This window comes from Anopheles stephensi, chromosome 3, assembly GCF_013141755.1.
Source record: "Anopheles stephensi strain Indian chromosome 3, UCI_ANSTEP_V1.0, whole genome shotgun sequence".
Classification (NCBI taxonomy): Eukaryota; Metazoa; Arthropoda; class Insecta; order Diptera; family Culicidae; genus Anopheles; species Anopheles stephensi.
The window spans coordinates 76,525,895-76,540,770 of record NC_050203.1 but is presented as its reverse complement, the minus strand read 5'-3'; the positions used below and the strand labels follow the sequence as shown (position 1 = coordinate 76,540,770).

The 14,876-nt window shown below is 47.1% G+C and overlaps 1 protein-coding gene across 5 annotated transcripts in view; it reads left to right on the top strand.

Annotated features, from left to right (window-relative positions):
* Positions 1-14,692, top strand: part of LOC118510846 (endochitinase A) — a 41,311-nt gene extending 26,619 nt beyond the window's left edge. For all 5 annotated transcript variants that reach the window (XM_036053175.1, XM_036053176.1, XM_036053177.1 and 2 more), the window contains 7 exons: positions 1,284-1,494; positions 1,576-1,812; positions 1,924-2,105; positions 3,516-3,717; positions 3,785-3,910; positions 4,017-4,159; positions 9,474-14,692. In XM_036053175.1, the coding sequence (XP_035909068.1) occupies positions 1,284-1,494; positions 1,576-1,812; positions 1,924-2,105; positions 3,516-3,717; positions 3,785-3,910; positions 4,017-4,159; positions 9,474-11,538 (3,166 nt within the window). In that variant the 3' untranslated portion in view covers positions 11,539-14,692. The remainder of the gene's footprint in view (positions 1-1,283; positions 1,495-1,575; positions 1,813-1,923; positions 2,106-3,515; positions 3,718-3,784; positions 3,911-4,016; positions 4,160-9,473) is intronic.
* The last annotated feature ends 184 nt before the right edge of the window (positions 14,693-14,876 follow it).

Sequence of the window (14,876 nt, the reverse complement as noted above, 5' to 3'; positions counted from 1 at the left end):
GTTGTCATTGTTAAGAAATGTTGTGAAAGCTCTTCTGCATGATCAGCAAACGATTGATTGGTATTATGCTAGCAATTAAACCCCTTAAAGAACGAACGTCTCGCTTGTTCCTGCTCAACATTTTCCTGGAAACAAAATTCACTCACACTCATCATTTCTTGGAAAATTAATCGAGAATAAGAACAAAAAACGCACACACACACACACCAGCCGTAAAACGAAAGCCCATCAATAATGAAATACAACACAAAAAGCAACTCCCGATGGAGGCGCCTGGTCATTGTCACCCCCGGTCGGCCTCTTTTTTGTCTGCACACGCTCTGTACCCGGTCGACACTAATGCGATTAGCGAAAGTGGAGCTTTCTACGGGCACGTGGACCCGGCCGATCCAAGTCGATTATCGACAGTCACAACACCACCGGTCCGTCCCCACATGCAATTACTGTTACTGCAAGCCCACGTGGCCTGGCCGCCATAGTTCCAAAGCCAAAGAGGAAGGTGGGGCCGTGGAAAACGCGGGAGACAAGAATATAAATCCGGTCTGAAGTGGTGGTGGATTTTTACGTAAAATAAAAGATTTACCTCGTCGTCATCGCCGCCATGCTGCCATTAGCCACGCCATCGATCGTTCTCTGGAATGTCTGGATGTTTGGATGTTCCCTGTTCGTACTTCCTGGGTTCTTCTCCACTGGGAGGATCACTGGGTTCCTCCTGTTGTAGTTTTTTTTACCTCATCCACATACTTTACTCTGTACATAGTCCCACCGTGCTAGTCGGATAGCGTCCAGTTAGCTCGCACGAATTAGAAAGCAACTGACGGGCTAGGCACGTCAGTCACGGGATTTTGATACTGCCAGCATTCGTCGCAAGTCTCGCAACAACCAAAAAAATCGTTCCGTTTTACATTGTTTCGCATTAGTTCCCTTCCACAGCCACCGCAAGGTTTGTATAGTCGTGTGTTCCAGTGTTGTTGCATTCGATATTTCAATATGTTTGTTTGTACAGTTTTCTTTTTTCGGTCCTATTTCTCTAGCGTTTCCATTTAGTTTTTCTTACTTCTCTGCTCCATCAAAATATATCAACTAGTGATTTCTTAGTGCTGTGGGACAGAATTCATAGTCTGGGAATGTAGGGAATTGGGGAGTTGGGTTGGGAGAGGGTTTTGGTGAGGTGTAAACTGCGGGGAAAACAAAACGATGGGTATTGTTCTTTTCATGCCTACGACTAACCTTTACTTTGGGACCGATTTCTCTCTCCCCTTTTTGCTTCTTTCTCCATTCAGACACAGCGTGCGCTACCAGCAGTATACGGCACTGGACAGTGGTATCGGGGCACCGGATCGCAGTCCACGGGAGCGAGCAGCACGGGAACGGGCGTATGCCGCCTGCCAGGAATGGCTACAGAACACGGGCGGCCGGTACGAGTCCATCGCACACCTAGATGACATCGGATCGCGCTCCAATAAGCACTGGTTCCTGCTGAACGATTGCACGGTACATACACACCTTTACCTTCGCTCGCTCGGCCAAACCAACTCTAGCTCTTTGTCTTCTGGTTCTCGTCCCGTCCCACAGATACGTACCGATCGGCTTATGACGCTGCTACCATTACCTCCCGATTGTATTGCCTTAGAAGAGTTGCCGCCCTCCGAATGTCCCCAGGGTGTGCTGATGGAGCTGCTCGGTTCGCTCCAGCATCCGTACATCTATCCGGTGCTAGATCTAGGTTTTTTCCCCTCCGATTCCCACCAGTACACCAGTCTCGTGATGCCATTCAATCCGCGCGGCAGTCTCAAGGATCTTATCTACAAGGTAACAAACACTGCAAGGGAGTCCTGGGAAAGGATTGCCACCGCTTCTACTGATGGGAAGGATTCGATTGCTTATCTTATCTTGTCTTGCCAACCTTTTCAACCCCTACAGTCACAATGGAACGAACCGTGGAGTCGCAAGTACACGCGAAAGTCGACGTGTTTGCCGCTGTCCCAGGTACAGCGGCTCGGGCGACAAATACTGGAGGCACTGCTGTTCCTACGCGAGCGCGGCATTCCTTCGCACGGTCATCTGCACAGTGGTAATGTCATCCTGCAGAATGGAGTTGCTCGGTAAGTTATTCGGAGGTTTAGATTTCAATCAGAGAAAATCACTATTTTTGTGAACTCTGAAATGTATGCAATTCGTACAGCAAAATGAATTTTTTGGTAACTTTCCGTGTTGAAATTGGTGTAAAGAATATTTTGAAGAGCACAGCTTCCTAGAAATATTTTCGTTCTAAAATCCAAAAAGACAGAATACAACTCTCCCATGACCATTCTAGCCCATGAATGCATCCTGCCGTAAATAAATTGAAAATGATTTTTCTAAACCCACATACAAGCCACCCCTTTAGGGGCACTTATTCCATCTCACCACCATAGTCCGGGACGTAATGCGAACCATTCAATTCGGCCGTACAATTGAAAAACTTTTCAAATCAACGAAAGTTCGAATGTACATCGAACCTGGTACCAATAGTCGTCCAAACCGACAAGTGAACCCAACTCGTTCGTACGGGGGTACACATTGTTCGATGTCGACATGCGACATGTCCGGTGTCCAGCCATTTCTTCCCCTATATGGCACGCCATCCACCCCATCATTGTTCGTCCATTCATTTCGCCCGGTCGACACGGTTTGTCCGTGTGACGGCAGGAAGTGATCTGTTTAAGTGTTGTAGCGCCTACACAGGATCGGATTTCCACCCGGAATGGGAAACTTCCGACCAGCCGAATGAGTGCGTTCCATGTGTGTGAGGTTCCATCACGCGTTGAGCGACACACACACACACACACACATTATGGATGACGTTAATGTGACTTTCAATGCATCGGACGTCAACGTTCTAACACACTTCCCGGGTCACACAGTGAGGGTGTGTCAACCACCTCGGAAAGAGACTTTGACAAATGACGCGCTTGGTGTGAGTGTGCTATAAAAAGAGAACGAAATGTGAATAACCCCTTTCTGCCATTGGTGTCCGTTTTCCGCTGTGGGCGAAAAATATACTAAATGGAAAATAAATGGACAAAAGCTCAAACAGGTTTGCGTCTGCTGTAGGGTTTCCTCTATGGCGTCAACCAAACACCAAAACAAAGAAAAAAAAGGATTGCAAAGCTGCCCGTGGGTAAGCGTGACCCATCGGTGAAACGGTCCCTCGATCGAACGGAATGTTTATTGTTGTGAGCCGCCTTGCCGCGCTGACCCGGTGTCAGTGATGCATGGCTGGCCGGACATTTACCGACGACACCTAACCTCAATATCAAGAATCCGGTCCGAAGGCGAAGCGCTCGTGTGGAAAATTGGGATCCTTCCCTTGAAGTTGTTGACCCAATTTTTCGAAAGGTACTGTTCTGGGATGAGTCCTCGCAAATCTTTTTTCCCCTCGCTTAGGCGTTCCTTTAAATGCGATTTGCTTTTAGACTAAAACTATTATCTAGGAGTACTAACTAAGGAATCTCCACTTTCGATTCGGTTAGATTGTCCGGGTTGGAAAATGGACTGCTTGGATTGAACTCGCGCGTCAACGCCGTCATCTGGGCACGATCCGCGCCGGACATCGATAACATCGACGTCATCTGCTTCGGTCACCTGCTGTTCGAGATGTGCGCCGGTTATGAGCTGACGTCACCGCAGCCAACACCCGGCCACTACCAGCTCGATCTCGAGCGATATCCACAGGTATTGGGCTATAATGTGACGGCCCCATCAATGGCTACATGCTAATCACCGTGTTCCTCTACTCCAGGTGGTCGATGTACTGCAGATGATCTTCGAGTCACCGGATGGCCGCTACCCGACGGTGGAGGAGCTCGTGCTTTGTGATATTTTCCGCAATATCGATTTAAGAGAAATGCGAGGAACATGTGTGCCTGTACGTATCACTATGGTCGACGACCCGCTACCACGATAATTAGATCTCTCTCACTCTCTCTCTCTCTCTCTCTCTCTCTCTCTCTCTGTCATCCTCTCCTTGACAGTCCTTCAAACACGGTTTGAGCAGCTCCACCCTGAGCTTACTGAATGCGGTCCGGCGTCGCCAGGGAGCCATCCTGAGCGGTTCGTACAGCGAGGGCAGCTCACCCTGTACACCACCATCGACGCCACGTGATCGGAAAACCGGGTGTGTACTCTATGTCTAATCCACTGCCGCTCTCAGCTCCTGTGCTCCACCACCATCATCATCATCATACCTTCCATCGCTCATCTTCAACTCACCAACTACTTCTACTATTTCTACTGCTTCCACTATCACCCATCGTCACATACACACTTCACCTCATTATCACGTCATTTTCTTTCTCTCTCTCTCTTTCTACTCACTCTCACTCTCTCTCTCACTCGCATCTTACAAGCAAGCGACCAAGACGTCGACGATAACTGCCATACCGACCCGGAAACATACTTCATTTGCATTCATTCCCATAACACACTGCCATCATCACATTCGTAGCCAAAACATTTCTCCGTTTGTCCGTTTTCTGTTCCTGAGCAGACATGTTACGACAGATTTTGCAGGATTTTAGCGCGCGTGTGTGTGTCTGTGTGCAGTTTAGTGTTTTTTTCGGTTTTAGCAATCGTTCTCTTAATTCATCTTCATTTCTTCGGTCAACAGCGTAACAGGGACAGCTTTGTTATTTGCGTTTCTTTTTTCGACTTTTTTTCCTATAAACTGAAATCTCAATATCAATGCCTTTCTCTTCTCGAAAATTCGTTCAAGTTTAGGCGCCTAAAGGTATGCAATGCGCTAACGAACCTGACATCACATAGCACAGATTGATTCGAGGAAACGGACGTTTTGATGCATATTGCATAGCTTCGGGCGCTACCAAGTACAAGCAGAATTGCTTGTCGATTCGATTTCAAGTTCAATTTTTACGACTTCATTCTTTCGATTCATATGCTACATTCGTTACCCTCTTTTCGTCCCTCTCTCTCTCTCACTCTCTTTCTTCTCTGAATCATCAATCAAAACGCGCTCTGATGCAAAGTCTAATATTTTAACTGTTGTATGTCTTTATCATCCGATGTTATGCCAACAAAACACAACCGCCTACCAAACAACAACCTACTACTACAACCAAAACACACAAACACTTCTTCCTTCACACAAACACTGATCGAATCCTTTGACTTAAAGCAAGCAGAAAACGATGTGAATCTTACCCCATTTGGTCGGGCGCATAAGCAAAAGGACAAGTTTTTTGGAGGAATCGCGTTGTTCCTGCGTGGATCAAGTTTCCATTCCACCTAGAGTATAATTATTAAGGTTAAGCATGCTACTTATCAGCTGCTAAAAATGTGCTATAAATGCTTCCGTTTAACGTTTCGAATTCTCCGTTATCTTGTCCGCTGATATTCTCATAGTAAAGCTCCAGTTGAACTTCCAATAAATGTAAAATTCAAAGAAAATTTTGTTTTTCCTAAAATGAATCATGCTCGTAAGAAATTCTTCCTCCAGATGTGGATTCGATCGTCAGGACAAAGGTCTGCTTTCAAAAAATACTACCAAACCAAACACTACTACCCTTCCAAATGCGTCCCTTTCCGCACACACTCTCTCCCCTACACACTACATGCCCCACATTTATGGCCAGCTGGGACACTTCGCCGACCACGTACTCCGTTCTCGGCCCCTCCCTCCCTCGATGATGTGATCGACAGTAAGTAAAGAAAAATCGTACAACCACACAGCCAGCCACAAACACACACGCGAAACCACAGGCCAGGACGTGATTGAGCGAGAGCAAATTCCCGCTTCCCATACACACAAACACACACGTACACTGGACGCTTTTCTTCTTGCCACGGTTGGGTTGCGTGCTTTCCGTCCTTCAAATTTTGAGCCATTTTTTTGTAAACATTTTATCGTTTCGTTGCGATTCTGTTGCGGGACTGTTCAGTCTAGATGGTGTTGATTCGAAGAAAACGGTGCAATTTGTTACGAATGAGTGTTTTGTCGTGCGGGTAGCATACCTTTAGGTGACTTCATCTCCGAATCGATCGGTAGCCGGGCCTAAATGTATGCAATCTTCCTGACAAACGGGTTGTATCTTCGAACAACATTATCGGACATGACGGTCCGGTTGAATTTTATGCGAACAGGCTGCATCCGGTAGTATTTGCGGAATGGTACAGTAGGTTCTTTCTTGATTGCAGCTATTTTTTTATAAGCATACATCCGTCACACTCATACACAGCTATACTTTCTTCACATACACACACGTACACATCGTAGAATAGAAGTTGTGTTTTGGCGAGCGTGCCCGAAAGGTAATTAGCACACGTGTCTTCACATCATGGACATTGATCCCCACAACGCGACACGCGCTTCGTACGGCTTACTCTTCCGTTTACCCGCCGTTTCTTCCCCAGTTCTTCAGCCACACACATGAACACACACACACCCATACTCTTCCAAAGACCACGCGGCATAACATCGGCATGAAATCGGAAAGAGGCGTGCAGTTGGCTTCCTTCTGTTTCGTCACCATTTTTGTACTCTGTGTCTCTTTACGCTTACTCCTTGTTTTGCAACTCCTCGTTTGCTGTTGTACTTGATTTCTGTTTCGTATTGTTTCCCTTTTTTTTCTAGCAAGGTTTGCATTAAGGTTTTTTTTTTGGTAACGATATTCTAGATAAATAAGGCCTAATAGCAGGTTTATAGCAGTTTTCACGAGCTCTCTAGACAAGCTTCCGAAAAATCGGTCACCCGCAACGTATCATCACAAATAAATCAGATTTCACCATCAACAAACACAAAAACCCGATACAAATAAAATTCCATCCGTCAGCCACAATTGACAACCGTTTGGCGTTTGGAGAAATGTGGTGGAAAATCTGTGCGTTCTTTTTTTGTCTCGTTTTTCTCCTGACTCATCACATTCATCATCCCAATATCTCATATCACGCCTGCACACGATATCTCGTCCTTTACGTCGCGTTTCCACGGGACATTTATGTAAACATCATGAGTTGTGTTGTTTGGTGTACTTCGGTTCGGTATTTGGTATGTTGTTTCTATATTGATTATTATTTTCCACACGTTCCCCATTCGTCATTGCATCTCGGCGGTGGGTTCTTCGCGGGCATCAACAACCACCACCACCACCACCACCAACAAACAACTTGTTCTCGCGTTCGGGGGGCCAATTCCGGCATCGTCCCTGTCCATCTTCGATGATCGATCCACACGTCAAAACACACACAAACGCCAGCTATTACCATCAAGTTCATTACGATGAGTTCGAGTTTCGTTTGGCCTAACGAAGCTACCCGCCCAACCGGTGGTGGTCTGGGAACCGTTTTTTCCCCATACTTTACGATTATGTTCTTCCTCCCCACCCAAACAAAAAAAACGCTTCATCACGGCTCACATGGTGGCGTTTGGGGAGGAATCGGATGGGGTAGGCCTTTCGTGTTTTGCAAGCCACGCTGACGCATCGATACCGGAGCACCAGCTCCACCGACACCAAACGCGGACGACGACACCAGCTGTTGCTTGCCTTTCTGCACTCCAGCGTTTTTGCTCACCACGAGCATAACCTACATAACAAATGGTCCAGCCAGCTGGCAAAATGCGTTGGTGCTGGCGAAGAGAAAAAAAACAGCAGTGCCAACTTCCCAAACCAAACAGCAGTGCCAAAAAAAAAAAGGCACGCATCGGTCGGGTTCCGTATTCTAGCTCTAGTGGGTTATCGTAATTGTGTGTGCGTGTGTGTGTGTGTTTGTCTGTGTTTGATTGTAGTAAGATAAGAATTCATTGCCCTGCTTTTTTTTTGTGTCCGGAGCAGTGTTCTGATATTCACCCGGAAACCGTCTTCTTCGAGCAACATTGCGTTTAGGTAAGCGGAACAGCGAGACAAATTATCTTGATCCGGTGATTATATCCTTACTCTTGAAGAAAACACCACGCCCAGGATCACTGGTTGCTAAAGGCGCGTAAACAAGCGTGTGATGAAGTAGTTTTCATACGCTAGTTGCATACATTTAGGCGCATTTACCAAACAAACACCCTGAATGTATACCATCAGTTTAGACCAAAAAAAAAACGCCTTAAATTATGCAATTTGCACAAACAAAACATTCTGCTAAAAAAGCCAGTGAACCTGGGCACTGCCATTAACGGCACGCTAGAGCTAGCCGCCGGTCGTTTGTATCCAACCTCTCGGTTCCGTATCGCTTCAGAGACTTGTATTGTCCATAACTCCACTCCACTAATTACTTCTTAACCGGTTGGGCTGATCCTTTCCAGCGGTTAAAAGGCTACAACCCTACAGCTTCCTGGGGTTGCTCGCAAATAGTTCCATTCATTATGTTGCTGCTACCACTACTGCTATCTTCAACTCCACACCGATAAAACGCTCCACACAATCGCAACATACCGGTAACGATATCATCCCCGTTCCGTGTCGAGCGAAAGTTAATCAGTACAATTTCGGTTCCAAGTGCTTCCATACCCGCCGGTCCACCTGTTTGCGGTGTCCTTGGCATAGATATTTCGCTATCGTGCTCGTTATCATTCGCTGTTTCTTTACCCCCCACCGGGTGGTCCACCTCACAGCGCATCATTACAAAAGCGACCAACGTTATCATATTCTGCTCCATTATCGCAAGGTAACCACCACCTCCTGCAGAATGCGGATAGGATGTATATTGGCGGCCGTATAAATCAATTTCGGCTAAACCTGTTGTCCTCTTCGATATTACTACCTTGTACCATTATCGTTACCAGCTAGTCGACCAGCGAGCTCTCCCTCGTCCTTGCTTAATGAGAATGGAACGAAGTCGTCGTATCGGTGTCTGGTGTTATTGCTGGGTAGCTTCATCTTTTCTGCCATCCTACACGCACAACGAGAGCCGTCCAATAATGTCCAACACACATTCCCACGTAGCTTGATTATGCTTTTTGTACATCAACCCGACGTTCGGTTCCTGGTTGCGTATTAATCTGGTAGTAGATTGGAAGCTAGTTCAGTTCAGTAGAGTGTATCGATTCTGTAAGAAGTTGTGGGAAGATTAGTAGCGGTCCATCCATCACTCCTACCATAGCCCGCCGCACACACAGCTTTGTTATCTTGTAGTTTGCTTTGATTTGATGCCACCACCTACTTCACTTGTTTGGTTTTTTGGTTCTAGCACATACACACACACACACACAACCACAAACACACACACACACAGCTATTCATGCATACGAACTAGGCCAGCTGGCTACCCAGTTGGCTGGCACCTACATACATTCCTGTGTGTGTTGTACACTACTACCGAGTGTTTCATGTGTGGCGTTGTACGTTGTTCGTGTGGATTTATCTATATCGTCCCGTACGGATTCCCCTCCAACGCCCCTTCTCACGCTCCCGATGTCCGCTGGGCATCCTCCTGCCCCCTCTCCCGTTCCCGTCGTCCGTTTCGAATTCCGTCTTTTTTCTTTATAGTGATGTAGAATCCTCCGATCTGTCTAGTAGTGATTCTGAAGATCTGTTAGATGAAATAGTTATAGCGTCAGCCCGCATCGACGATCCATGCCATTACGATCCACTGAGCTCGCCGATACATTACTGTGACAATAATGTCCACTCGGACGACAACAGCAATAGTAACAACAACACAATCATTCGTATAGATTCGATCGAAGAAGCGCACGGGGCCGGCACATCGTCCTCGGCGGCCACGGGCTCCTCGGTGGGTGCGGTGGCGGGCGGTTCGGGCGGGTCGGGTGCCGTCAACCTCAACCCGTCCTCCGCGTACAAGAACTCCAAGTCGCGCCGCATGGAGTACAGCCGGCGCGGCATGATACTCGGGCTCAGCAACCCATCGCAAGACTCCGCGTTCGGTTCCATGACGGACGGCGAATCGTCCAGGGCGTCCAGCTTTAAGCTGAGCAGCTTCGCCTCCATGAACTCCCCGATCGACGAGGGCGTGGAGGATCTGCTCGTTGAGCAGGGGGGAGCGGCCAGCACCTCCGACAATCTAGCGACCACGATTGCCAACATGAAGTACATCGATTCTACCGGGTCCTCGCCCTGTCACGACTATCATCACCACACGCAGTCACAGGTGTTGCCGCAAACGTCGGGCTACAACACCTCGCCCGGTCCGTGCGCTGTCAGCAGCTCCCGGACGGAACCGTCGATCGCGTCCCGGGACATTTCGCCGAGCCGCTCCAGGTTCCTGGAACCGCCCAAGCTCGTCATCAACAATCATTCGTCCTCTACGACGAACTCTTCGCTGTGTTACACACTGTCCCCGCTGCGCAAGTGTGCCACCACCGAGGTGTTCTCGCAGAAGTACCGCGTGTCATCGTTCGAGGACATGTCGTACAACTCTACGCGCAAGTCAATCAAAAACACGAGTCGCAAGATTTTCCGCTCGTTCGAGGAGGAGCGTCGCATCGATTCGGCCTTCATGCCGATCGATACTTCGCGCTCGCAGTCATCTCAGTCCCGGCCGGCGGGACAGCTGCAACCGCAGCTCTCACTACCACCGATGCTGGCCCCACCGTCAACACCGTCTCCGAAGCATGCCCCTTCGCCGGTGTCTCCGTCGCGCAAGAACCATTCGTCCTATCAGAATCTGCACACGATCGTACCGACGGCCCGAGAGCGAGGTCTCCAATGGCGCAGCAATTTGATCAAATCAAACGAGTGTCTGTTCGAGACGTCCTTCAACTGTGTTCCCGGTGGACACCACCATCCACAGCACCAGCAACAGCAACTCCACGCGCACCAGTTCCGCTCGGTCTCTAGCTTTTCCGGAGGTCCTCATTCAGAGGTGGATCGTATGCTCCGATCGCACGGTTCCCAGGATCTCCCCACAACCGAAACTGGCAGCATCGGTGAGATGAGCTGTGATCGGTTCATACTTACCCCGGAACCGCTACCGCCCGGCAGTCCCTCCTGCACATTCTCCGTGACGTCTACCACCTCCGCCTCCTCACCGGCCGCATCACTCGCCTCCACGAGCCGCAACCGCCCGAACCGAACCGACCGGCAGCAACTGTTCTCGCTGGCACGGTTCAAGCACAGCACAATCCTGGACAGTGTGTCCATCGAAGACTTCTCGTCGGAAACGTCGCTCCGGGCAGCTACCGGCCGTTCCAACAGCCCGGCGAGCCCTTGTCGCACTGCAGCCAGTGCCGCGTCCTCATCGTCAACCGGTGGCGAGGGCGCAACGCTGGAGTTTGAAGCGAAACCACTCTCGTCGGACGTTACCTGCACGTCGGATGCTTCGGACACTGCCAGCGAGGACGCAACGAGCGTTAGCACTACGGACACTTCCCTGCTCAAGTCACCGGTGCCACAACGCTCGACCGCCGGTTCGACCAACGTGACCATCGAGCACACCCATCGGCACAAGCACGCACCGCGGGACGTACGTCAGTACCTGGACGATGCTGCCGGTAGCGATGAGTTTGGCAGTGGAAACGAGGAGAAAACGCCCCTGCTGGATGGTATGGAACTGTCACCGATCTCACCGACCGAATCGGAACAAATGTTGTGATAATATCTAGGCACGGTCGGGTGCGCAAGCCGCTTTTCCGATGACTTCGGCGACGCTGTTCAGGCCGAGATACTGCTGTGAAAGAGGGAATACACCGATACAGCTGAAGCTGGCGAAGAAAGAGAGAGAGAGAAACAAAAAAAGGGTAAGAGAGGATAAACTTCAAAACAGGTCTTTTTAATAGCAACATTTAATAGCGCGAAAAACAGAATTGTTACCATTTTATTACCACTTTTTCCAACGCGAAACCAATACCGATTCCAGTTTGGTAGAGTAAAACAAGATGTTTTCCCTTCTCAGCCTACTTAGCGAGCCGTTGACAGGTTGTAGTTAGTAGTAGTTGCAGAATCCGCACACTAGGACAACCGTTGCGGTTCGATTTTAAGACATTCTTAGGACACAGAGTATGACATTTCTCAAGGGGAGTTGGTGTGATCTTTAAGCACCTTCCTCCCCCGTTATGACTATATAAGGATAGGCGCATGTCAAACGTCTTTTTTAGCGTAGTCAACTTTAAGTAAAGTATGACATTTTACAACCCCGCCCCCGGCATACAATGAATAAAACAGGGATAGAATTCTTTCCGTACCTTCGTAATAGACAACACAATTCCTTCTTGCCTCTTCTTAAGCAGAAACGAAAGTAATAATTCTTCTCACTAAAATTTCTCTCCAACAACAAGAAAAACCTGAAACACCCCAAACTGTCTCCTCTTTAAGGCGCTGCATTTAACATTCCTTAACTCATGTGCAGTGTTCTCCCTGGAGCTGAATTAGGCAGGCAGGCGTGTGGAAAGGAAGATAAAAAAAAGTCCCCCCGACCCGTGCAACCCGTGAAATACAGGCGCGCAATGTAAACCAAAGGAATCTAAAAACAAACGTCAATCATGATAAAATCAGTATTTAAATCAATAATACGTTATATATACATAAGACGAGGTGTGGCTCCCGTTCGTTTTAGTGGCTGAGAGAGGCATAAAAGGGCAGTATAGTTTTTCTTTCTTTGGGACACGAGACCTAGCTAATTCCATCATCACAATTCAATTGAGCGACAATGAAGAAATGAACCCGAGCGCATAAACGAGCTCAGTACACACGCGGATCACCGAACGCGGAGGACGCAAAATACGATGCTATACAGTTTTCTAACTAAAAGTAAGGAAATACATTTGCCCAGTGGGAAAGCGCCGATGTGATGTGGGCTGGATGGAAAGCGGAAGACGAAGCAGAAAGCGAGATAGTATTAGGCTATGTGTACACACATTCATACAATTCTTTTAAAACAGCAAGCGCGACATCTCTTCCACCAGGAAGCTTTTTCGCCGCTAGGTAATTGTGCGTTGATGTAAAAGATGCTTATTAAACTAGGAGACAGCCACGGATGTCACGACTCTAGCCATGTAAGAGAAACTAGTAAAATTGTGAAAAGAAAAGAAAAACTATATCTAACAAATCTTTCGTTCCTTTAGTCACACAGCAAAAGAGCAGAGGGCGAAGAGAATCGCAGTATTCCGCATTACACGAAAACCTGTACATGTGTTGAGGCCAAACATAAGCATAACAGAGAAACGAGTGTTCGAACCACCTATGACTTAACTTACTGAACTTATTGAACCTTTTTCGATTAATCTTTACTTCTCTCAGTCGAGTTAATGGCTTTCATCTCGAATGCAATTTCTTTTTGCTACTTCTTTCTATCCTTTGTATCGATCTCGAAGGACACAAGCCCTTCTACTTATCTATTCTTCCTTTTCCTATGCCATCATCCCTAGCACAGAGACGCCCCATTAGACAAGGGTGCACTATTCATGACACACTGTACAAAGAGAGCAAGAGAGAGAGAGCGGTCTGCTCACTAAGCGACAAAGGGGTTAGAGATTGCTGTAACCGTTGATAGAACAATTTCAGAACCGTCCCTAATAATCACAATACCTTTTTAGAAGTTAAATACGTTCAGAGGAGCAGGACTAAATAATTCCTTTTCCCAGGGGGTACTTGTAGAGAAGAAAAAACACGCGTTTCCCATCTCTCCTTTTTCCCGAGCGCTCGACAGACAAAAAGGAAAAACAGAAAAAATACTAAAGAAGATAGAAACACTTAACAAAAAAAAAAACAGGAAAATACTTAACTGCTCAATTAAGACACATACCGACATAAGAGTATAGAAAAGACAGCCCACAATAAATGGTTTTATTTTGATGGGTCCAATTGCAAAACATCGATCGCGGAAAAGCAAGAAGAAGAAAAGGAGTTTGTTGTAAGTAAAATCTTATTTTACATCCTGTAATAAACCGATCGTTTCCCATTCATGCTTGTAGAAATAGACACCCGAGCACACATCTGTACCGGCTTATTGTAACTACAACCAAAACCATGAACAACAATGCTACACATACATAGTCAAGCGAAAAAGACAACCCGATGACAATGGTACAGAATACAATCAGTGAGGGCAGCAGAACGGACCGAAACGATGGATAACACATAATAGTTCAGTAAAACTTCCGAGCTTGATCATTATAGGAAAGAAATTAAACGAGAGATGAATATAAGAGCTACACAATCCTATAACTGAAATAGAATGTAATTATTGCCAACACAAAAAGAAGGACTGCCGATCGCTCATCGCCGAGCCGGCACTACATCAATACAATACAATACATTGAACTTGCTGAATGCTAGTGAATCGATCTAGAAGAAATTCGATCAATAAATAATATTCAAACCCCCTCTACCCTCCCTATCATTCCCTATCCCCGGCCACCATCTCTTTCCTTTTGTCGTAGTTTTTCGGCTAAAACTACAAAGCAAACCAAACCGGAAGTACGTATATGTAATACTGTAGGGAAAGAAGTTGTTCATAACGATTTAGTTCTCAGCATTACGAAATGTTTCGATTCAGTTTACACACATTCTACCCCACGAAAGCTTTAAACACAACACACCTACTGTTGCGATCATAACCGCTCCAGGAAGTAATGTAGCTACAGTACAGCTACAATTGTTCAAAAAAAAACACGTGGTTCAATTTTAAGTTTGCGTTTGTTTGCTCGATCATCGATCACCAATTTGCTTCGCCCATATCGCGAAGTCCATATCAAAGTCCAAAATTCAAACAAAACGAATTCTAGCAATAAAATGGAACAAACTTTCAACTGGGGGTGGTGGTTTATGTTTTCGTGTTCAATGGTGGTCGTTCGGATCCGAAATTCAATCAGTTGCGGCTGCACAAATCCTTGAAGCTGCACACGCCTCGAGTGCCATTTTCATCTAATCCTCGCAGGCCAGGCTTTTCTGGAGGACTCAACTCCAACTTGGGCCTGAAACGCTTCCAGTCCG